We start from the raw sequence: 23,439 nt of genomic DNA, 5'->3' as shown, positions 1-23,439 counted from the left end.
TCATGAGCAATTTTCTGAATCTCGTGGGACTGAGACTCTACTGATTTATCATCAGTCATTCGATACTTGAGGTAGCGACTAATAACATATTTCTTAGTCCCAGCTTCCTCAGTATCATATTTTTTTTCAAGTGCATACCAAATTAATTTGGCAGACTTGTATGTGCTGTAGTAATCATACAGATCATCAGACAACTCATTCAGAATGAAATTCTTACATAAATAATCACTTTCATTCCAGAGAGCTACTTCAATAGGCAAATTATCTTTTTCTTCTTTTTCAGCCTCATCCGACACCACTGGAATGCCGGTTTTCAGAACGTGGACAACCTTTCTCATAGTGAGGAAAAATTCCATCTTATGTTGCCAACGTTTGAAATTTGTTCCGTCAAACTGAAATGGCTTGTTCAAGTCATAGTTGTTCAGTCCAGTAATATTATCTACGAATGCCATTGCAGTCAAAACGTCTTAAAATTGTTGTTACCGTAGCTTGTAGCAATTCTAAATGGCACGAAATAATACTTAGTGGCTGAGTCACGACCAGGTCGCTCTCTTTAAGACGTTTCGTGGCATTGCCCAAAAGTGCAAGCAAACTATCAACCACGTCGTCCCCAAGATAAAATAGTCCAGATCTCTGTTATCGAATTCTTACTGCACTGTAAGAACCGATCTCGAATACACCCACCATAATATGGCTACCAGTGCCAATTCTCGAAATTACCCACAATATGGCTACCTGTGCCAATTCTCTTCCCACAATACTGACTACTAGTGTTAGTTCTCGAAATCCCACTTTGGCTGCCTGCACCAATTCCTAAGTGCCACGGAAAGAAAGGGGGAAAAGTTTGCAAGAAATGCGTCGGTAGAATATTAGGGGGGAGAAAGAAAAGTTGAGAGGAAACGCCTTCAACTTGGTGCGAGTTAAAATGAAGGGAGAAATCATCTATTTATAACATGAGATTTTTCTCATGTTCCTCATATCTCCAATGTGGGACTTGGGAGCTTATTTCTTATTTTTTTTCAAAACTCTTCCATGTGGGACTTTGAGAGTTGTTTTTTCAAACTCTTCTATGTGGGACTTGAGTGTTTTTTATATTTCACACCCAAAAGTTCTCACTCATGGTTTTCAACAAACCATGTTCCAACAGATATATTTTCTTATCCTTTGTAAGTACCACTGTATATACTGCGAGTACTGATACAAAGGGTGGTCATCGGGAAAACCATTTACTAATATGAATTCCTAATATGAAATTGTTTTACAACATTTATTGTTGCTCCCTTTGATTCAAATTGCATACCAACAAAGAGATTATTATCCACATCATTACTTATGTGAGCACTTCTATGTGGAAAATCTTGTCCAGACTGATAATAAATGCTAATGAAAAAATATGAATGAGTATCATATGTTATGTTAACCGGTTCACTAGTGGTAATCTGAACATCATCATCATCATCATCATCAACAACACATAACTCAATGTCCTCCTCATCACTAAAATCACTAACAATATCTCTAATAATTATCATTTACATATAAATATACAGTAATATTAAATAAAATTAATACAAGTAAATGAATTGAAAAAATATACTATTTTTAGTTTTCTTGAATAATCACACTTCTTCAATTACAGTTTACCCTAAATTTTTCTCATGCGTTTTCTTCCTTCGGTGTAGTTTGAGTCGGAGTTGGGGATGTATATATGTTGTTTGGATATCGTGGATCTAAGAAACGACTTGGATCTCGTGTCCTTGGTCCACGAGAATTGCATGAAACTCGTGAACCAGGTCCACGACATTGTCATGAAAGTCGTGTCCCTGGTGCACGACATATAGAAAGGCTGATACGATGTAAGAAAGTCGTGGCTCAGGTCCGCGACTTTGGTGAAATCGTGAACCCTATCCATGAGATCCATAAAAACTACACCATCCTCATAATTAATTGAAAACTTATACCAAATGTGGGATAGTGTAGTCAAAGTACACTACCCCATGTAAATTTTCCCAATAACTGCACGGTGAATTAATCACTTAAGGCTATGTTTGGTTTTGGAATGAAAGTAGAAGGAAAGAGAATTGAAGGAAAGAAAAGTAGTAGAAAATGAGATGATAATTTTATTGTTTGGTATGATTGAAAATAGAATGAAAGTGAGAGGGAAAAAAACATAATTATATATAATGTACTGAAAATGACATAATGCCCTCATTATATCTATATAATTATGTAGATATCTAATTTTTAAATTACACAACTAAATAATTTATTTTTAATAATATTAATTAATATTTTTTAAGTAACATATAATCTAAGTTCAATAACAATATTTGTTTATAAAATTCAAAGAAAATCATCAACATTTTACATACATCTTTTTCACAATAGTGTGTCTAGAAGAAAATATAACTGATATTCGACAATCACTTTTATATTTTTAATCATCTCACTTCTACATATTTGTGTTTTGTCTTTATAATTTATTTATTATTTGTTACTTTGTTGATAATTTTAAGTAATGATATTTCTTTTTTCTTTTCACTTTATCTTTTATCATACATAATTACTATTTATTTGTGAGCTCAAAAGCAATAAAAATAAAATTACTTTAACTAATTTCACATAAAAATGAATATAAACAAAGAAATTTACTAACATTGTATTTATTTTCACCTAGATTATTGTTTTTCAATTCATGATGAAGGGCAAATTTGAAATTTTTAATGATTTTCCTTCCTTCCTTTATTTTTTCCCCAACAGAGGGAAGAAAAGTTTTTGGTGGGACTCATGCATATTTTTTCCTTCCTCCCTATTTAATTTTGGAACCAAAGGGTAGAAAATAAAATTTTCCACCACTTTTCTTTCCTCCTCTTTTCTTTTCTCTTGTTTTCTATGCAACCAAACATAATGTAAAGAAAAGAGATTTGAAGAAGTTATGCACATGTCTCAAAAAAATAAAAGAGAGGTTTTTTCTATTCTTACTACTTTTTTGCGATGTGTATTTTTCTAGAAGCGTGTTTATTTTTTATTTATTTTATTCTTTTTAAAACTTAAATAAAATCCAGGGTGAGTTTCTAGAACCTTTAAATTATTTTTTATTTTAATTTGAAAATATTTATTTATTTTTGCATAGTTATTTTGATGGTAAAAATGGTTTTTGGACTTTTTATGAGTTATACAAAAATGAGTGTTTACAAAAAAGATTATATTCTTGTCTAGACCAACTATCTTATATATTTTCTCCATATTTCTAAATCAACAAAATATGAATAGTCATGTTTAGTTCTTTCCTTAGTGTATAATTTTGGACTGATTCACAAAGATTCCTACTTGAACCATGAACTTATCAAGAAACATCTTTATGTAGTTCCAAACTATAACTTATCAATAGATCTTTTTCTTGTGGTATTCTAAGAGCTTATCATTCCCATTATTTTCACCTCTTGTGTCTTTTGTTTCCCTTCATTTTCATTATATCATTTTTGTTTTCATTCATAGCCTCATATTTAAGTCATTACAAAACCCTTAATTTTACTTTTTCATCATGAATTTCGATCTCCACTAAAATATAAATAAGCAACATTTAGTTTTTCAAACGAGTCCATCATCCTAACACCTCCAAAAGCTATAAGCACTTGTAATTTTCAGTTTTCCTAACTCAAAAATATTTTCTCTGCTCTATTTTCCCTCTTCCATTTCTTTTATTAATTTTTACTCTTATAGGATTTGATAGATTACAAAACTACTATAATTTCTATATCTAGAAATGAATTAGCCTTCCACTATGACATTTATTTTTAATGCACCTCAGACATAAAACAATTTGGAAGACTTATTTATTTTCATGTATACAACTTGAATACCATAACCTTTATACAACATAATACTCTCTTTCAAGGTTTTATTCCTAGAAACGAACTTGTTGGAATGAACATCCACACATTCTGAAAGAGATTAATTTATTATCCAAAATGTAAGAAAATACCATTGGTAATACAAAAAAACATAATAACCTCTTTACCACTTAAATTAATTGTATTAAAATTTAGAGTGAGATTATTTCTTTTTTATAATTGACATGTTTATACTTTTTTTTAAATAATTATATTTAAAAAAATGACTATTTATCATTAAAAATGTGTATAAATAATAGAGAAAATTATACTATCACTCGAGATGTTTAGTGAAATTATACAAATTATCACTTTCTTTTTTGTGCCTACATAAATCATCATTATTTAAATATATATATTACACTAACTACCCGTGCACGAGAAATAAATATGATTTTTTAATAAAAAAAAATGATAAATGTAATTAAGCTAAACAAGATATGATATACTGTTGAGACAAATCCGAATAATATAAGAGTCAAAGTCTCTTCAATATTTTTTGTATCTTTACAAATGCATCATTAATTCTAAGAAAATATTGTTTAAACGTTTAAACTACTCTTCTACTAATTATAATGAACCAAAAATAATGAAGATGCATTGATTCGTATACTATTTAAACTTATTTCTACAATATATCATTTTTTTAATTAGATTAAACTTATCATTGTTTAAAATATTGCATTTATCTCTTCATAGGATAATGAGTATAAATGTGTATGTAAATTAAGAAGATTTGTGTACAAGTAGAAAATAAATATGATAATTTATATAACTTCATTAGAAGTAGAATGTAATTTTCTGTGCATAATATTATAATATAACACGTCCTAAACTTTCATGTTTATTTTCTAATCTATTTATTTTGAGTTTCTACAAAGTAGACTTATTTTGTGCCGTGTCTGAAGATAACTCGCACTAAATGAAACCCATCATTTGCTTCAACCATAAATCATTAACAAATCAAAGAATTTTCCACAACTACTAACGGCAGTTACCTGACGCCGTCAATCACCGTCAAATGTCCACTCCCAACGCCGATTCCGCCACGGCGCCTCCGCGTCCCACAATTACTCTCCCTCCTCGCCCCTCCGCCGAGGCCTTCTTCGCCGCCGGTGGCGTCAGCCCCGGCCCCATGACCCTAGTCTCCAACTTCTTCTCCGATAGCGTCTACTCCGACACCGACTGCCGTTCCTTTTCTCAGCTCCTCGCCGGAGCTATGGCCTCTCCCCTTGCGTTCGGTGCAGCTCGGCCCCTTATCTTCCCTACCACCGACAATTCCGGCGAAGATGACGGTGGGACCCATAAGAGTTTGGGGTTCAAACAAAGTAGACCCATGAATTTGGTAGTTGCTCGTTCTCCAATGTTCACAATCCCTCCAGGGTTGAGCCCTTCTGGGTTTCTCAACTCGCCTGGGTTCTTTTCGCCACATGTGAGTAAAATCTGAGAATTTTTTGTTTCTTTATTCATTTATAATGAACTAATCACTTTCGGGATGTGTGGTTGCCGCTCCCAACAAGTTTTGCTCATATGAATCGAACCCTTGACCTTTTGAAATTTCTGGAGATTTAGCGAGACCTTATACTACTGGACCAATGCCTTGTTCCTTATTGTTGTTGTTGTTATTGATTTTGAGTGTGGATGTGATTTTATGGATTTGGTGTGTTGTTCTTAGAGAGATGTTTGTCCAAGTTTTAATTTTTGAAAGAGGTTGATAAGATCCTTTGTTTAGTATTGGATGCTGATTTTCTAGGAAAATGCTTACGAATCGTCATATATATTATCTCAACAATTCAGATTTGATCTGAATTTTACTGTATGTAGTATGTACGCTTTTGTATCCGGAAAGAGGATGTCCACTTGCGGGACAAGGTTGCATATATTTATCATCCCCAGACTCCACTAAGTGGGAGTCATCCACCTTTTTGAGAGGGTGAGGGTCGGAGAAATGGGAAGGTAGTATGTATGCTTTTGTTGTGTCATTTGATATCATTCTAGTGGATTGGTGCAGCATACTCTGAAAGTACTTAGTAATTGTTTCCAGTATGTTATTTGCAGTCTAGTAGTTGATATTGTGGCTCTATCTTTGGTCCATGCAATATTACTGGCTTTCTAATAGCACCCTTCTTTTGATATTATTAAGTGATATAATTTTGGCGTGGTGGTTAATTTTTGAAATACACATTATATATGATATTTAAATGATTTTTGGTTGCATTACCTCGATTCGTGATAATTTTGACAAGGTGTTTTATATAAAAGTAAGATAAGAATTGACTGGTGTTTATGAAACAACAAATGAAGTAAAAAATGTTGTGGATGATATCGGTGTATTGAAATCTCTACAAGTTGCTTAATAATTAAAAGAAATGAAATATTTTCCAATTTTAATTTTGTTGGGTGCGAGACCATGTTGTATCATCCCCACAGACCATATGTTCAGTTAATTTCAACTGTTCATGAAACTATTCTTCGTTTGATCTAGGGAGCACAAGGGTTATGTGATCTCCTCATAACTCACAAGAGTTGCTTCCTTAATATTTGAACTTGTGTCCTCATCCTTGGAGCTGAAATTGCTTACCATCTGAACCCACCTTTCGTGGGTATATTTCCCCATTTATGTTCGCTGAGACTGAGCATCACAATGACAGAATTTGCTTGTCTTCTAAGAACTATAGTTTTTGCGCATTGACTTAGTTCATGACTGCATGCTAAATTTCATAATAGTTGGGAGGCAGCTTCTAATGAACACAGCATAGAAAGTGGTGCACATGCACCATTTTATTTTATTTTTTTGTTCTTGTTTGAGTTGTGAAAATTCCTTCTGTATCCCTACCTAAGCCTCACCCTCTCCCTCTCCGATTGTCGCTGCCACCGTCTTCTATCATAACAGCCTCCGCCACCTTCATTCTCTCTACTGTATATGTGCAACTGTGCAACCATACGACACCTGTACGAAAAGTGTTTAAAGAAGAAGGGTCTTAGATCAGTCTCTTCCCTGTACAAAAAGGAATTTTGTGTTTCTGGGTAAAATAGTTTCTGAATGACATGCATTATGTTACATCATGCGTTGGACATATTTCTCTCATTATCATATATCATTGAGATCTTTTTCCCTTGTGGTGGAGGATATATTCATGAGTGGTTTTTAATTTTTTTATTAATTATTATCTCTTGAATTCAATGTATGCAGAGCCCATTTGGAATGTCTCACCAACAGGCATTAGCACAGGTTACAGCTCAAGCTGTACTAGCACAATCTCATATGCACATGCAAGCTGATTATCATCCATCTGCTGCAATAAATGCTTCCACCGAGCCATCGGTCGAGCAGCCATCTTTTTCTCTAAATGAAGCTTCAGAGCAGCAAGTGTTACCATCTGTATCAGAACCTATGAATGCTCAACCAGGAACATCAGAGCTTACTCAAACTGATAAGAAATATCAACCATCTTCCCTGGCCATTGACAAACCTGCCGATGATGGCTACAACTGGCGTAAGTATGGGCAGAAGCATGTTAAAGGCAGTGAGTATCCACGGAGCTACTACAAGTGTACCCATCTGAATTGCCCTGTGAAGAAAAAAGTTGAGCGTGCACCCGATGGTCGCATAACTGAAATTATCTACAAAGGCCAACATAACCATGAAAAGCCTCAGGGAAATAGGCGTGTAAAAGATAACAGTGATTCAAATCTAAATGGAAGTGTTCAACCCAATACTAATCCAAACTCTCAAGGTTGGGTAGGAAGTTCAACCAAGTTTGAAGAAAGCATGCCTGATTGTTCAGTGCCTGAACATGACTTGACGTCCAATCCGGGAGCTTCCAGGCAACTACCTGGATCAACTGTGAGTGAGGAAGCAGGCGATGTAGAAAATAGGGATGTGGGAGATGATAAGGAGCCAAACCTGAAGAGAAAGCAAGTCTTGCCTTTTATCCTTTATCATACAGTTCCACACCTGCATAATTCTTCGCGAAGTGATGAAATGTTCTGTCTTGCAGGAACACTGAGCTTGTGGTTTCTGAAGCACCTCTTTCCCAGAAGACTGTCACAGAGTCCAAAATCATTGTACAAACAAGAAGCGAAGTTGATCTTTTGGATGATGGCTACAGATGGCGAAAGTATGGTCAGAAAGTGGTGAAGGGAAATCCTCATCCAAGGTGATCACTTTAATTATTTTTCCATGGTACTATTTATAATCTTAAGTTCTTCTAATCATTTTTTTATAAATAAATTACAGCTTCCAAATCATATAAAATAATTGCATATGATTTGATTGCATAGAGCTATAAAGTTAATAAACATACAAGACAAATTGTTTTGTATAGACTGTAATTGTGTAGTATTAGTTGAATCAGAGCAACTGAGACATAGGTCTCTTTGGTTTGACTTTCGGATATGAAAGTCAATGTCTTAATTTTGCACAGTAATTTGCAATTTGGAAACACCCTCTAGTTTTTTACTATACATTCACTGATAGATGGTTAAAATAGGTACTATGTGCTCACTAAATTTACAGAATTTGTATGTGTTTGAAACATTTAAGGGTTATTAGTCTAAGAACATGTGCATAAGGGAGTTGCACATACCCTTGTGCAAGTCAACTGTGGATAGAGGCCAACCCAAAAACCCTTATGAAATTTACTAATTAATTTCTCATTTTTTATTCTATATAATATCGAATATAATAAAAAATAGCATGGCCTTTTTGTAATCTAATCCCAACTGTGAATATCATAAAATCATATTATACACATACAATATAGATACTAAAAAATAGAAAAAAATACATAAAATTAAAGACATTTATAATTAATAAAGGGCAGTCTACTATACAAGTCTTTCATTTAGTAGGGTCTAGTAAGAGTAGACGTACAAGAAAAAACATTTATAACTAATATTCAAAATTCACGTTCACTAAATATTACATGTTTTGATAAATATTTCTAATAAATCGATAAATTATGGTTAATATTATACTATTTAATTATTATATTAGTTTGATTTTATATTAGATATCGAATAAATATATAAAATAACTAGTTAATAATGACTTGTGGATGTTATTATTGTGATAATTGAGGACAATACTGTGAACCATTGAATCATAAATTTACATGACTTAAAACTTTTGAACTAATTATTAGCTAATTTTGAATCTTAATTATTCATATAAATTTGTTCTTCACTCACTAATTGTTATTACATTTACTGGTCATTTCTAGGGATGAAGATGACCTATTCTAAAAGCATGTCCTTAATTGTGTCCCATTCTAATAAAATTTTGACACCTAATAAAAATTAATATGTATGTTTTTCATTACTCAATTTTTTTAATAGATATCACAATTTCTTTAGATTGGGACATGGTTGGGGGATAAGTTAAAGATAGCTGATATGCATTCCATTTGTGGAGGGTATTATATATCACTTGGGGTCTAGGGGAAGCCCACACAATTAATTATACCATTATAAACCCCCCTAACCAATTCATTGCAAGTTGCTTTTTTGTTAGAGACATGTTCATTTTCCATTTAAAATGTCACTGTCAGTTCATTTTCCTAATTCTTCTTCTTCCTTTACTTCATTTATTCACTCTGCAAATTGCTAGTCCTTTAAATTAGATTTGTTTTATATATCATACATTGTAAATATTTTAAAAGTTAGCTTAAAAAATTATTATCAGTTTGTATCCATGTAATTATTTTATTATAAAATTAAAATGATTTAATAATTTAAGTTGAAATAAAAATAAATATTTATGAAATAAAATAAAAAAACGTGGGATAATATGTGAGACCTTTAATTTTTTAAAAGCTAGCTTCAAAAAAATATTATCACTATGTATCCATGTACTTATTTTAAAATTAAAATGTAAATGATTTAATAATTTAAGTTGAAAAAAAAAACGTTTATGAAATAAAATAAAAAATGTGGGATAATTTGTGAGACCTATATGATAAGAAAAATGATATATTTTCCTACTAAATCTTCCTACCAACAAAGTGTTGATCTAGTGGTGTAAGACCTCGTTAGATCCCCAGGATGACCAAAAGGTCAAAAGTTTGATTTTTGAGAGTGACACTTGTTGCGAGGGGCAGCCACACATCCAATAGGGGATTAGTTTCTAACCCTAAAGGATGAGGGGATACTCTTCGTAGTACCAAAAAAATCTTCTTACCCATAAGAAAGTGACATATGTCACAAGGTAATATTTCATTTCTTAATGATTGGTTTACAAGTGACATGTGCCACTTTGTTATGAGTAGGAAGATTTGTAGGAGAATATAATATTACTCATGATAAACTTGGAACTCTAAGAATCTATGATTGGAGTGAAAAACTAATTGAGATGTATATTGTAAAAAAGAAGTACTAAAACTAAGAAAAGGCATTAACCAGATATGAGGCCATCTAAACAGAACTCATTTTGATGAATTTTACACCTCCAAAAGGGATTTGTTTTTGGTTATCGACCGGGAAACCGCTGGCATGCACCAAAAAATGATTTATGGCAAGTTCAATTTACATGTGATAAAATAAAAAAATACAACTATTTTTATATATAAATATAATTGTTTTGGGTAGACCACATTAATGCATTGGAATAGCGAGACACCAGCAGCAGAATCTCTTGAACATAGAACATGTCTGCTGTTGACGAACCAGAAATGTGAGTAACAGATAGGCAATCTCATATATGTTTGTGAGGGTTTAGATAAATAAAATTGAGCTAAGACACCTTATAAGAAAGAAAAGAATTTGAGAGAGTAAGCAATGAAAGCTTTGAGATTGAAGATGATGAAAACCAAACCTAATTCTGTTTTGCTTAATGTATATTAAGATTTTGATTGATTGAATTAAATAGAATTACATGAGGTTATAAAGGGTGTATTATACAAGAAATATATATCTTAACCACCCAAAGAAATCACTAAAATACCCCTATAATAAAGATTATGAAAGATATGGAAGCTTGCTTGTATCACAAGCAATGACAGACCCATGCCTTGCTGGTTCTGGTGGTGCATCAGACTTGGCCTTTGGTCGAGCCAAGCTGACGGTGCCATGCTTGTTTTCTGACCATGCCATGTTGGCCTGTGAGACCGTGCCATGTTTGGTTTCTGACCGAGCCAAGTTGGCCTGCGTGACCGTGCCATGCTTGGTTTCTAATTTACCAAGTTGGCATGTGTGACCGTGCCCATGCTTGGTTTCTGACCGTGTCAGATTGGCTTGCGTGAGATGGAATAGGGAGTAGTTTCAAGGATCCTCTGGCACATTCTTCCCTTACTGTGTGACAATCAACCTTGATGCGTTTAGTTCTCTTATGAAAAACTGGATTGGATGCAATGTTGAGAGCAAATTGATTATCACAATACATTGTGGTTGTGCCAGAGGGTGAAAGATGGAGGTCCTTAGTAAGTAGGAAAGCCATTTTATTTCTCAAGTTATTATAGCCATTGCTCTGTATTCTGCTTCACATGAGCTTCTGGAAATTGTTCTTTGTTTCTTTGATTTACAAGATATGAGTGACTTTCCCAATTATATGTAGTAACCAGTGACAAATCTTCTTGTATCAGGGCATGAAGCCTGATAGATACCAGCAAGTTAAGATGAAAGTAGGACAGAAAAAAGAATAGAATAGTGCAGAAATTATATTAAACAGTGCAGAGAGTGTATATTGCTATTATGAAGGATTGCAAGAGTACAATAAGAAGGTTATAAAATGCAGAAAGTATAATAGAGTGACTAAGGGAATAATCTCTCTCCAGCCTGTGACAGCAGCCACCCACAATTCCTAAAATGATTCCCCCTTTGCCAGTGTACTCGTCCTCTCCTCATATTCACATTCCTCCTTTGATTCTAGGATCTTCTATCCATTCATATTTTGCCAAGTGTCTTGTTGGTTAGAGTCTTGTGCAACTTTCTTTCTTCTCTGAAATACCCTCCTAATTGGAGGCCTATCAATATCCGCTCCAACGAGCAACACCTTGTCCTCAAGGTGAAAATCAGGGAAAGTGTCGTGGACTAATGTAAATTCTTCCCAAGTGCTGTAATGGTATGGGAGATCAGCCCACTTAATCAAGATTTTCAACTGCCCATTCAACAACTTTTGACTGGATAACACCTTTTCTGGGACCACTTGCAATTCCCACTCCTCTGTCAACCCAACTGGTAACTGCTGACAAGGGATACTAGCAAGAAGTGCATGTTTGAGTTGTGAAACATGAAAAACAGGGTGCACCCGAGAGTAATCCGGAAGCTGCAGCTTATATGCCACGACTCCGACTCTTTCAGCAATAGGAAATGGGCCATAAAAACGAGGGCTGAGTTTCTCATTTACCTTCGGGGTCAATGACCGAAGCTTGTAAGGTTGTGCCTTCAAGTACACCATATCTCCAACTTGAAACTCCACCTCTCTCCTTTTTTTGTCTACTTGATCATGCATTCTTTTGCTGGGCTTTTGCCAAATTAGTTTTGAGCTCATGCAGAATGCTATCCCTTTCAGTTAACAATGTGTCTACTGCTGCCACAACAGTACTCTCGTTGCGGAAGGGAATAATTGATGGAGGTTCTCGCCCATAAAATGCCTTAAAAGGACACATATTGATGGACGAATTATGCAAACAATTAAACCCCTTATCCATTGTTTTGGATGTTCATTTACAAAACACCTTAAGTATGTATCCAGGGTCCGATTAGTAACTTCTGTTTGACCATCAGTTTGAGGATGGTAGGCGAAACTGAAACGCAGTTTGGTCCCGACCAAACGAAATAATTCTTTCCAAAACAAACTGATAAAAACACGATCGCGATCCGAAACAATAGAACTAGGGAACCCATGCAAGCGAATGATGTCCTTAATAAAAGCTTGAGCAACGTCTTTAGCTATGTAAGGATGTAGTAAAGGGATAAAATGTGCAAACTTACTTAATCGGTCTACCACCACCATAATTGTGTCAGCTCCTTTTGCCTTAGGTAACCTTCCAATGAAATCCATAGAAACATCTTCCCACACATGATTGGGGATTGGAAGAGGTTGGATTAACCCTGCCGGTTTCAACGCTTGATACGTGTTCTGTTGACAAATGTCACAACCAGCCACAAATTTTTCTATATCTCGTCTCATTCCCTTCCAATGAAATGCCATGGCGATCTGTTTATAAGTACGAATCACCCCTGAATGTCCTCCCCAAGGCGATGCATGAAACTCCTCTAGTAACACTGGAATGCGTGCTGAAGTGCTAGGCAAAACTAACCTGCCTTTGTACCACAAACAACCCTTGGAAACAGTGTACATTGGATGAGACTTTGGGTCCTGGACAACCTCTTGCAAGAGCTGCAACAACTTATCATCAGCGAGAATTTCATCCACCAATTCAACCAGATCAACATTGGTAACCATAAAAGTTAATTTGTACTCCATAACACGTGACAATGCATCCGCCATTCGATTTTCTGACCCGGGTTTGTAGTGGATTTCAAAATCAAAACCCATCCACATGGTGACCCATTTCAGTTGGTCCCCCGCCAACACGCGTTGATCCAATAAGAACTTAAGACTTTTTTGGTCAGTCCGGATAATAAAGTGATGTCCCAATAGGTATTGTCGCCATTTCTAGACCGCGAATACAATAGCCATCAATTCCCGTTCATAGACCGATTTCATTCTTGCCCTCTCAGACAAGGCTTGACTCACAAATGCCAATGGTCTGCCTTGCTGCATAAGGACAGCACCAATGCCAATTCCGGACGCTTCTGTTTCAACCTCAAATGGTACATTAAAATTGGGTAGAGCTAATGTGGGTAACATTTCCATGGCAGCCTTAAGTTCTTCAAATGCCAGTTGAGCTTCCTTCGACCACTTGAAGTTGTTATTCTTCAAGAGTTGTGTCAAAGGTCTAGCCATAACCTCATAATCTTTGACAAACCGACGATAATACCCCGTGAGACCCAAGAAACCTCTCAAACCGCGAATATCTCTAGGTGTTGGCCACTGTTTCATTGCTGCAATTTTTTCTGGGTCAGCTTCAATTCCCTTCCCCGAAATGAGATGTCCTAAATACTCCAATTAGACAACACCAAAACAACACTTCTTGTAGTTCACCCACAACTTGTGCTCCTTAAGCGTTTGGAACACCTTCCGCAAATGAGCACAATGCGATACCATGTTGTCACTATAGACCAGGATATCGTCGAAGAAAACTAACACAAACTTCCGTAAGTATGGTCGGAAAACGTCACTCATAAGCGCTTGAAAAGTTGAAGGCACATTGGTGAGCCCAAACGGCATCACCACATACTCATAATGGCCTTCATGGGTGCGGAAAGCATTTTTGGGAATGTCCTCCTCCTTCATGCGAATCTGGTAATACCCGAATTTCAGATCCTAGAAAAAAGAGAAGCTTCCCCCAACTCATCCAACAGCTCCTCAATTATGGGGATAGGAAACTTGTTAGGAACAATGACCTTATTGAGAGCTTTATAGTCAACACAGAACCGCCATCCTCCATCCTTCTTCTTTACTAAGATCGAAGGGCTTGAGAAAGGACTTACAGTGGGCCGAATCATACCTGCTGCTAACATCTCTCTCACAAATTTCTCGATTTCTTCCTTGTAACTGTGAGGATGTCTATATGGTCGTATGTGTGGAATTTCTGCCCCACCCTTCAGTACAATGGCATGATCACACGATCTTTGAGGAGGCAATCCGGTTGGTTCTTGAAAAATATCACTAAATTCCTGGATAAGATGTTGCACACTGCCAGGGATAACAAGCTCCGACGAACACATCATACTCATCATTCCAAACTCCACATAATAGGCTTTTGCTTCATTTCTCAGCTCCTTCATTATGGCTTTTACAGAGGCCACTATTCTGGATAAAGTCGGGTCTCCCCTAATTTCAATGACTCTCCCATTATCCTGATTTTCTAGCAAATAATGCCCAAAATCTGCACCGAATTTGCCAAGACTTTTTAACCATTCATAACCCAAAATAACATCCACATCGACCAAATCAAACAAATAGAAATCCTGGATGATCTTCAGTGTTGGGAGTTGAAGTTCAACATCTCGACAAACTCCTTGGCTACTAAGGCGCTGTCCATTTCCTACTTCCACGAAATAACCCGATGTCTTCTCAGTGGTGATCTTCAATTCTTCAACTATTCCGGGTGATAGGAAATTGTGAGAGGCTCCGGAATCAACCATTACTATGACCTTGCGTCCTTTAACTGTTCCCCATAGCATGAGTGAATTTTTTGAAGTCATTCTAGCAATGCTGCTGACATTCAGCTGCATATTCAACTCATCTACTATTTCCTCCTCATGATCACCTTCTTCCTCTTTCTCTTCACCATGTGCAAGTAGGATTATATGAAGGTGCTTGTTGTTGTAGATGTGACTGGGGAAGTAACGTTCATCACAACGAAAACATAGATTCCTTCTTCTTTTTTCATTCTCTTTTTCCTTCTGTAGTTTCTTGAACCCTACTCCCCTTCTTTGGTTGCTGAAATTTTCTCTTTCTCGTCCAGCCAATCCTCCTTTCATGTCCGTACTTTCATTTTGTCCCCATTGGGCTCGTGGGTTTTCTTTTTGGTCCACATGTGGTTGAGCCTCATGAGATGAATTTTTAAAATCATTTGTCCCGGTCCATCGCCCATGTAGGGCAGTTTTGTTGAATCCGGTTCCACTTCCTCGGGTTGGGTACCCCCATGATCGCCCCAAGACTCGATTCCTTTCTTCTACCTTTTAGGCCACCTCCATTAACCTATGTAAATCCCCAGAACTCATAAGCCTCACTTCTGCCTTAATTTCTTCTTTAAGGCCATTCATAAACACTCCCTTCATAAATTCTTCATCGGCGAACCGGAGCGGAGCAGATCGGAGCTCAAATTGTTCTCTATACTCCATGATCGTTCCTCTTTGCTTCAACCCCATCAATGCTTCATAGGGATTCTCTGAGGATGCCACCTGGAATCTACTCATCAATGCTTGACGGAACAATGGCCATCGTATCGCTACCATCATGCGGGACTCCCACCACTAATACCAGTTTAAAGCCTTCCCTTCCAAGCATACAACTGCAATGTCAACCTTCTCCTCCTCCGGAATGCGATTGATTTCGAAGTAGCGCTCCACTCTATAAACCCACCCATGAGGATCTTCTCCTGTGAAATATGGTATTTCTACTCTCTTTACTCTTTCCTCCCTTCGGTTCTCTTCCTCGCCGTATCCCCCACCCCTCCATTGTCTCCCATCGCAATTACTATTTTCCCCTACTTCTTCTCTCCCTAGTCCCCTTATTTCCCTTACTGTCTCCTCCAAACGGTCTGTCACGGTTTTCATTAGCATCTCCATTTGTTGTCTTAAAGTTTCTTGAAGAGAGGTTTGTATTCCCTCCAACCTTTTCTCCACATTTTCCAGCCTATTTTCCATTCGTGTTGATACCATCCAGATGTTCCCAAGATCGGGAGCTCTGATACCAATTTGATAGATACTAGCAAGTTAAGAAGAAAGTAGGACATAAAAAAGAATAGAATAGTGCAGAAATTGTATTAAACAGTGCAAAGAGTGTATATTGCTATTGTGAAGGATTGCAAGAGTACAATAAGAAAGTCATAAAATGCAGAAAGTATAATAGAGTGACTAAGGGAATAATCTCTCTCCAGCCTGTGACAACAGCCACCCACAATTCCCAAAATGATTCCCCCTTTGCCAATGTACTCGTCCTCTCCTCATATTCACATTCCTCCTTTGATTCTGGGATCTTCTATCCATTCATATTTTGCCAAGTGTCTTGTTGGTTAGAGTCATGTGTAACTTTCTTTCTTCTCCGAAATACCCTCCTAATTGGAGGCCTATCAAAGCCCAATCACTATCATGGTATGCTTCTAAGTGAATTGCAGAATTTGTAGGGAAGAATAAACCAAGAGAAGGTGTGCCTTTAAGGTATCGAAGAACGTTTAAGGCAGTGTTATGATGAATTGAGGTGGGATTGGCCATGAATTGGGCAAGTTGATGCACGACAAAAGTCATATATGGTTTTGTATTGGTTAAATAAATTAGCCTTCCAATGAGTCTTCTGTATGTTGGAGCATCAGAGTGGGTGCACAAGAATCTTGGTATAAGTGTGTTCCATTGGTCATAGGAGTGGATGAGGGCTTGTAGCCAAGCAATCCTGCATCTGAGATGACTTTCAAAGCATATTTTCTCTGGTTTATTGAAATCCCTGCTTTGTTACTGGCTATTTCTAATTCAAGGAAATATTTGAGATCACCAAAGTCTTTGATATGAAATGCCTTACTGAGAAGAACTTTTAGTTTGTTAAGGTCTTCAATATTGTTTCCGGTTAGAATAATGTCATCTACATAGACTATGGCTATGGAATGTTTGATGAATATTGGGTGATCATGCTTGGATTTTTCATATCCATTCTTTATTAGTAGTGTAGAAAGTTTAGCAAACCATTGTCTGCTAGCTTGTTTGAGCCCGTATAGTAATTTCTGAAAGTTTGCATACTTGATATGATGGGGCATCTTAAAGTCCAGGGGGTAACTTCATATATACCTCCTCTTTTAGATTTCCATGAAGAGGCATGATGTAGTTGCGGCACTCTGTGTGGGGTGAATGTGGTGGTTAGAGAAAATGTCATCATATATGCTATATAGGATTTATGAGTTGGTTTTGAGGTGTAGGATTAAGGTTTGTATTTGAGGTTGATGATATAGCTTTGTGATGTTGATAGGGAAATATAGACTCATTGAAGATGGCATTTCTACTTACTTTCAAGACTCTAATGTTAAGGTGTAGGGCAATATATCCCTTTGTCCCATTCTTGTATCCTAGAAACACACATTTACTTGATCTAGGATAAAGTTTGGATCTTTCAAGTGCCATTGTGCTGGTGTAGTAAAGAGAGTGAAATACTTTTAGGTGTTATAAATCTAGTTTGGCTTGATGTAGTTTCTCATGAGGTGAATCTTTATCCAAGGTAGGTGTGAGAAGGAGATTGATAATGTATACAGAGTGCTTCAAAGCATAACGTCAATAGAATTTGGGAATGTGACTTTGGATAAGTAAAGCCCTTGATATATTTAATAAATGTTGGTGCTTTCTTTCAACTACACCATTATGTTCTGGTGTATATCTACATGAATTCCTTTTCCTGAATAAAAGAACACCATGGAAAATTCTATTCCTTGTCACTTCTTACCACTTTGACTTTGGCAGAGAATTGAGTTTCTGCCATTGCTATGAAGTTTTGCACCATATGAGATGCCTCACCTTTTGTTTTTAAAAGATATACCCATGTATATCTTGAATAGTCATCAATGATGGTTAAAAAATATTTATATCCATGTATGGATATGGTAGAAATTGGTCCCCAATATCAACATGTATCATACCAAAGGGTTTTAAGTAATGTGTTTGACTCAAAGGAAAACTTAGGGTGTGTTTGTTTTGACTATTTTCTATTTTCATTTTCAATTGAGTCAGAAAATGAGGGTGAAAACATGTTTGCAGTGTTGTTTTTATTTTATATTTCTGAAAACATGAGCTTCGTTTTCGGAAATTTTGAAAATAAAAAAATGTCATTTCCAACGTTTTCAATAATGTGCAATGACATTTTATCAAAAATATTAAGACTTTTGTTACCCAATTCGTTCTATATCTTATGATGTTTTAATCTTTCCATGTTATTCCAATCTTGTGATGTCTTAGAAACCTAATATGCATTTATATTTTTCTTTCCAACTATACCCTTATTTATTACTCCTATTTTCACCACATGTTTCTTCATTTTCTTTTTAATCCAGTTTCAACGTACATTAAATGTGATTATTTTAGTCAAATTTTATTGATTTTTATATCATTTAATATTTTTTGAAACTATGTTAATAACCTTAAAGACTTTAAACATCAAAAGATATGAAATGAGGGAAATATATTTTTCAATTACTCTCTTCACTTATTCACGAAACGTCAAAATCAATTGATGAGTAACTCTCTTGTCCATGCTATCACACATTTTCATTATAAAATTTATTTCTTTATCTCTCAATAACAACTTTTTTTCATATCTCTTACTATATTGTTGAAATAGTTCGATGAGGAGTATGACAATATATGATTTTGGGATAAAAATTAACGCTCATTGAAATTATTGCAACCTTAATTAAGTAATAGATTTTCCACACATCTTTTTAGTAGCTAATGACCAAGTCCAACAATTAAAAGTGTTCAATGTATTGTTGATATAAAATCTATTAGAAAGAAAGTGCAAGTATCAAATATGTATATATCCTATAAAATCATTGGTTTGATTACTTTAGTGATTATAATTTAGAATTGGATTCATCGTAAGGAAAATTGTACTGTTTGTAAAGGTTAGAATGAATCGTTATGAAAATGAAAATGATAATAGCAAACATGTTTTCAAGAAATGAAAACATGAAAATGAAAATTATTTCTTAAAAATGAAAATATGAAATAGAAATAGAAAATATTTCTTGAAACCACACACCCTTAATTTTCACTATTTTGCTAAGTGACAAGTATCACAAACATTGCCTTTATTAAAAGATATGAAAAAGAATTTTGTCTTAATGATTTCCATACATGATTGAAAAGCATGAGCTAATCTAAAATGGCATAAGTCTGAGTTGGATATATTGGCAGAATTGACAATAGAAAAGGAAATTCTACATTGATACCTAATAACCTTCAATACATTAGTCTATTTGTAATTTTAGTTGTACCAATCTTCTTCAAAGAGTTATTCTCATAGATTGTACAACAAGATGCATTAAATGACAAAGTGCATGATGAATCTAAGGTCAATTTTGGAATAGAAAGGAGATTATATGAAAAACTAGGTATGGTCATGCTTTTATTTAGAGGTATAATCCCTGAAATAGTGGGAGTGATAATGTGACCATTTGGTAAAGTGACCCTAATAGGCTTAATTTTGTAATAGCAAGAGTAGAAGGATAAGCATGAGGCTATATGGTCACTAGCACCACTATTTAGGATCCATGATACATATTGATATTAGGAATTAAGCATACCTTCATCAGTGTTGTTATTTAGATAAGGAGACATTGTACTTTGCTGATAGCACATTGGCACCACTTTGATTGTTGTCAGTTCTTGATTGTTGAAGCATGTTAACTAGTCCTTTGTATTGTTCTTGATTGAGAGACTGAATTATCCATTTATGTTAGATTCTTTCTTTCATTAGAATCAAAAGTTGTTGCGGAGTTCACATGTTGATTTTTGGTGAATTGGAAATCCATGGATTCTATAGCAAACATCAATAATATGTCCTAGTTTCTTGCAGTGTGTGCAATACTTCCATGAATTCCCATTTTTGTTCTAAGATGGCTTGTTGTTTGAAGAACTGCTTCCTCTGCCATAGCTATTTGAGGATCCTTTACCAAAGGTTGGTGTTGATTCTCTTCCTCCATTTTGGTTACTTTCCAAAGAACACCCTTTTCTCCAATTTGTGCCTGTTGCTAAGGCTTTGCCTTTAGGTTCTCCACCGTTCAATTGTCTTTCTTGTTGAACCACCAATGAGAAGACTCTACTCATGTTAGGTGAGGGCTCAATCAACATGATTTGAGACCTTACACTGGCATAGGGATCATCCCATCCCTTCAAGAATCTAATAACCTTATCCTCAATTCTATGAGTTCTCACATTGATCAATGCATCACAAGTGCAAGGGATTTCACAAGAACACTTGAGAAAGAGGTCTAAAGTTGTCTAGTTCATCCCATAGAATCTTCAACTCACTGAAGTAATTAGTGACACTTAGGTCTCCCTATTTGAAGTGGACAATTGATTCCTGCAATTCTGAACAAGTTGCCTTGAGATAATCTTTCTCTCAATTCATTTCGTACTTCTTATGCTTTATCTATCCACAAGATACTTTGTGCTATTGAAGGTAAAACTGATCTTGAGATCCAAGAAATGACAATGTTGTTGGCCCTCTCCCATGGTTGATATAAAGAATTTGTTTTTAGTGGCATTTGGATGGTTCCATCAACAAATCCTAATTTTTGCTTTGAGATCAAGCACATACGCATTTATCTTGACCATTGATGATAGTTTTCCTCATTGAGCATGGGTGAAACTAAGGCAGATGATGGATTCTCAGAAGGGTGAACAAAGAAAGGTGAACCTTGATCATATGATGGATCCATTTGATGATTTGTGTTGGTTGAAGGATTGGTAAAAGAAGATTGAACATTTATTGAATAAGCAATGAAATATATAAGAAAGAAAAGAATTTGAGAGAGAGTAAGCAATGAAAACTTTGAGATTGAAGATGATGAAAACCAAACCTAATTCGGTTTTGGTGAATGTATAATGAGATTTTGATTGATTGAATTACATGAGGTTACAAGGGGTGTATTTATACAAGAAATATATATCTTAACCACCCAAAGATATCACTAAAATACCCTTATAATAAAGATTATGAAAGATATGGAAGATTGCTTGTATTGCAAGCAATGACAGACCCATGCCTTGTTGGTTCTGTTGGTGCATCAGACTTGGCCTTTGGCCGAGTCAAGCTGACCGTGCCATGCTTATTTTCTGACCCTGTCATGCTTGGTTCTGATCGAGCCAAGTTGGCATGTGTGACTGTGCCATGCTTGGTTTCTGACTGTGCCAGATTGGGTTGCGTGACCGTGTCATCCTTGTTTTCTGACCGTGCGAGATTGGGTTGCGTGATCGTGTCATCCTTGTTTTCTGACCGTGCCAGGATAGTCTGCGTGACCGAGTGTGGTGCATTAGGTTGGCCAGTTCTAACCGAGCCATGCATATTATTCGTCTTGGTTAGAATCTTATTTTGTGACGGAGGATTTGGGGTCTTTGCTAATGCACCTTCACCAACTTAGTTAGTCTAATGGAACGTAATAGTGGTGGATTTCACTTGTAAAAACAAAATTAAAATTAAAATGTGTAATATGTATGCATTGTGAGTGTATGATTTATACACAAACAAAATATCATCTATCATGCATTGGTGTTACTTATATTTAAAAGTTAATATTTAATAATGATTGAATATGAATAATAGATGATACATTAACTGTATAAAAAACTAAGTGTATATATCTTTTCTCTCAAAATAAAATCTACATTTCACAAGTAATATAGTAATACATATGAGGATAGGGCCTGCTCATTCTTTCAATCTGGCATGAATTTGATAAACAGATTAGTTTTTAACGTTGCATGTATTTTGCTTTCATCGCATGTTTTTAACTAGTATTTTGCTTTGACCAGAGTTTCAGTGTAATGATAAAGTTGCTTATCTTGTGATCTAGAAATCATATATTCAAATTTTGGAAATAGTTTTTTGCTTGTGAGAATAAGACTAAGTATATTTACCCTCTCCATACCCACTAGGTAGGGTAGGAATCTCGTACAATGGACTACCTTTTTAATTGTTTTTAACTAGTGTGTTGCTACATTTTTGTGAGCAGGAGTTATTACAAATGTACTAGTGCAGGATGCACAGTGCGTAAACATGTTGAGAGAGCTTCAACTGACCCCAAAGCTGTTGTAACTACATATGAGGGAAAACATAACCATGATGTGCCTGCTGCTAGAAACAGCAGCCACAACACAACCAGTAGCAATTCAATGGCATTAAAACCGCATAACGTGGTGCCCGAGAAGCATCCTTTGCTTAAAGATATGGATTTTGGAAGTAATGACCAAAAACCGGTACATTTACGCTTAAAAGAAGAACAAATTATAGTATAAACTCTGGTGCCAATTTCAGTTATTCAACTTTCAAGTTAATGGTCAATGAAGAGAACTCACCTGGTAAAGAATGAAGTTTTCTACAAGATGAAAGAATAATTTGAAGGTGTAATCAGAGACTGCAATGGTGAGTGCATATTTACTGATTTCTATTTTCTCTGTATGTATTACTTTCTTTTGCATACCTAAATTATAGAATTGTCTGTATAAGATGTTGTTCACAGGTATGAAGATCATATAAACTAATATATGGACATATATAGTTATAATTTATGAAGTATGGGGCTGTTCCTGGTATTGTTTAAATAATGTAAGGGCAGTTCTAAGGTACAAATAATTTATTGAATTCTTGTATGTTATGGAAGTTGAAAGAATTCTTTCACTTATAGGTTAAATGTATTAAGGATTGCTCCATGTAGCTTTCGCAACATAGTGAGTTACGGCTTGGTTGTTGTTGTTGTATTTTCACATTTCGAACTCCAATTGTTGAAATCTGATTATAATCAGGTGGTATTTAAATGATGTGTCATTGATGTATTTTTGTTCAAATCATGAATAGCCAGTGAGATTGTTTGTTTCTTATTTTATTCAGTTGCAGTATGGCACAAAAATTCCAAGGTCTTTCACTTCTGCCTCACTATTTCAAGTATGATAGGATTAATGCTATAATGTTGTTTGTTATGGGGTTCATAAGAAAGGGGATAGAATAGAAAATTATATTTGATTATTTAGATTTAATTAAATATTGATATTATATAAA

The 23,439-nt window shown here is 35.3% G+C and overlaps 1 protein-coding gene across 2 annotated transcripts; it reads left to right on the top strand.

The window, feature by feature from the left end:
* LOC109360910 (probable WRKY transcription factor 4) lies at nucleotides 4,775-22,976 on the top strand. 2 transcript variants are annotated; one of them, XM_019606124.1, is made up of 4 exons: nucleotides 4,775-5,325; nucleotides 7,087-7,811; nucleotides 7,895-8,053; nucleotides 10,482-10,622. In XM_019606124.1, exons 1-4 carry the CDS (start codon nucleotides 4,915-4,917, stop codon nucleotides 10,489-10,491), a joined length of 1,305 nt encoding a protein of 434 aa, XP_019461669.1. In that variant the 5' UTR covers nucleotides 4,775-4,914; the 3' UTR covers nucleotides 10,492-10,622. The 2 variants fall into 2 exon arrangements, with proteins under 2 accessions (XP_019461669.1, XP_019461668.1); XM_019606123.1 differs by lacking the exon at nucleotides 10,482-10,622 and adding an exon at nucleotides 22,397-22,976 and having other exon boundaries at nucleotides 4,777-5,325.

The sequence above is a fragment of the Lupinus angustifolius genome, chromosome LG11 (genome assembly GCF_001865875.1).
Source record: "Lupinus angustifolius cultivar Tanjil chromosome LG11, LupAngTanjil_v1.0, whole genome shotgun sequence".
NCBI lineage: Eukaryota > Viridiplantae > Streptophyta > Magnoliopsida > Fabales > Fabaceae > Lupinus > Lupinus angustifolius.
Note: the sequence above shows the minus strand (reverse complement) of the source record. Positions and strands in the feature narration are given on the sequence as shown.

What these genes read in the sequence shown, in the direction of transcription:
- LOC109360910 (XM_019606123.1), top strand. Translation starts at nt 4,915, where the DNA reads ATGTCCACTCCCAACGCCGATTCCGCCACGGCGCCTCCGCGTCCCACA. An exon ending in GAGCCAAACCTGAAGAGAAA is followed by an intron (nt 7,812 to 7,894) that starts GCAAGTCTTGCC and finishes TCTGTCTTGCAG; the next exon opens with GAACACTGAGCTTGTGGTTT. An exon ending in AAGGGAAATCCTCATCCAAG is followed by an intron (nt 8,054 to 22,396) that starts GTGATCACTTTA and finishes TTTTGTGAGCAG; the next exon opens with GAGTTATTACAAATGTACTA.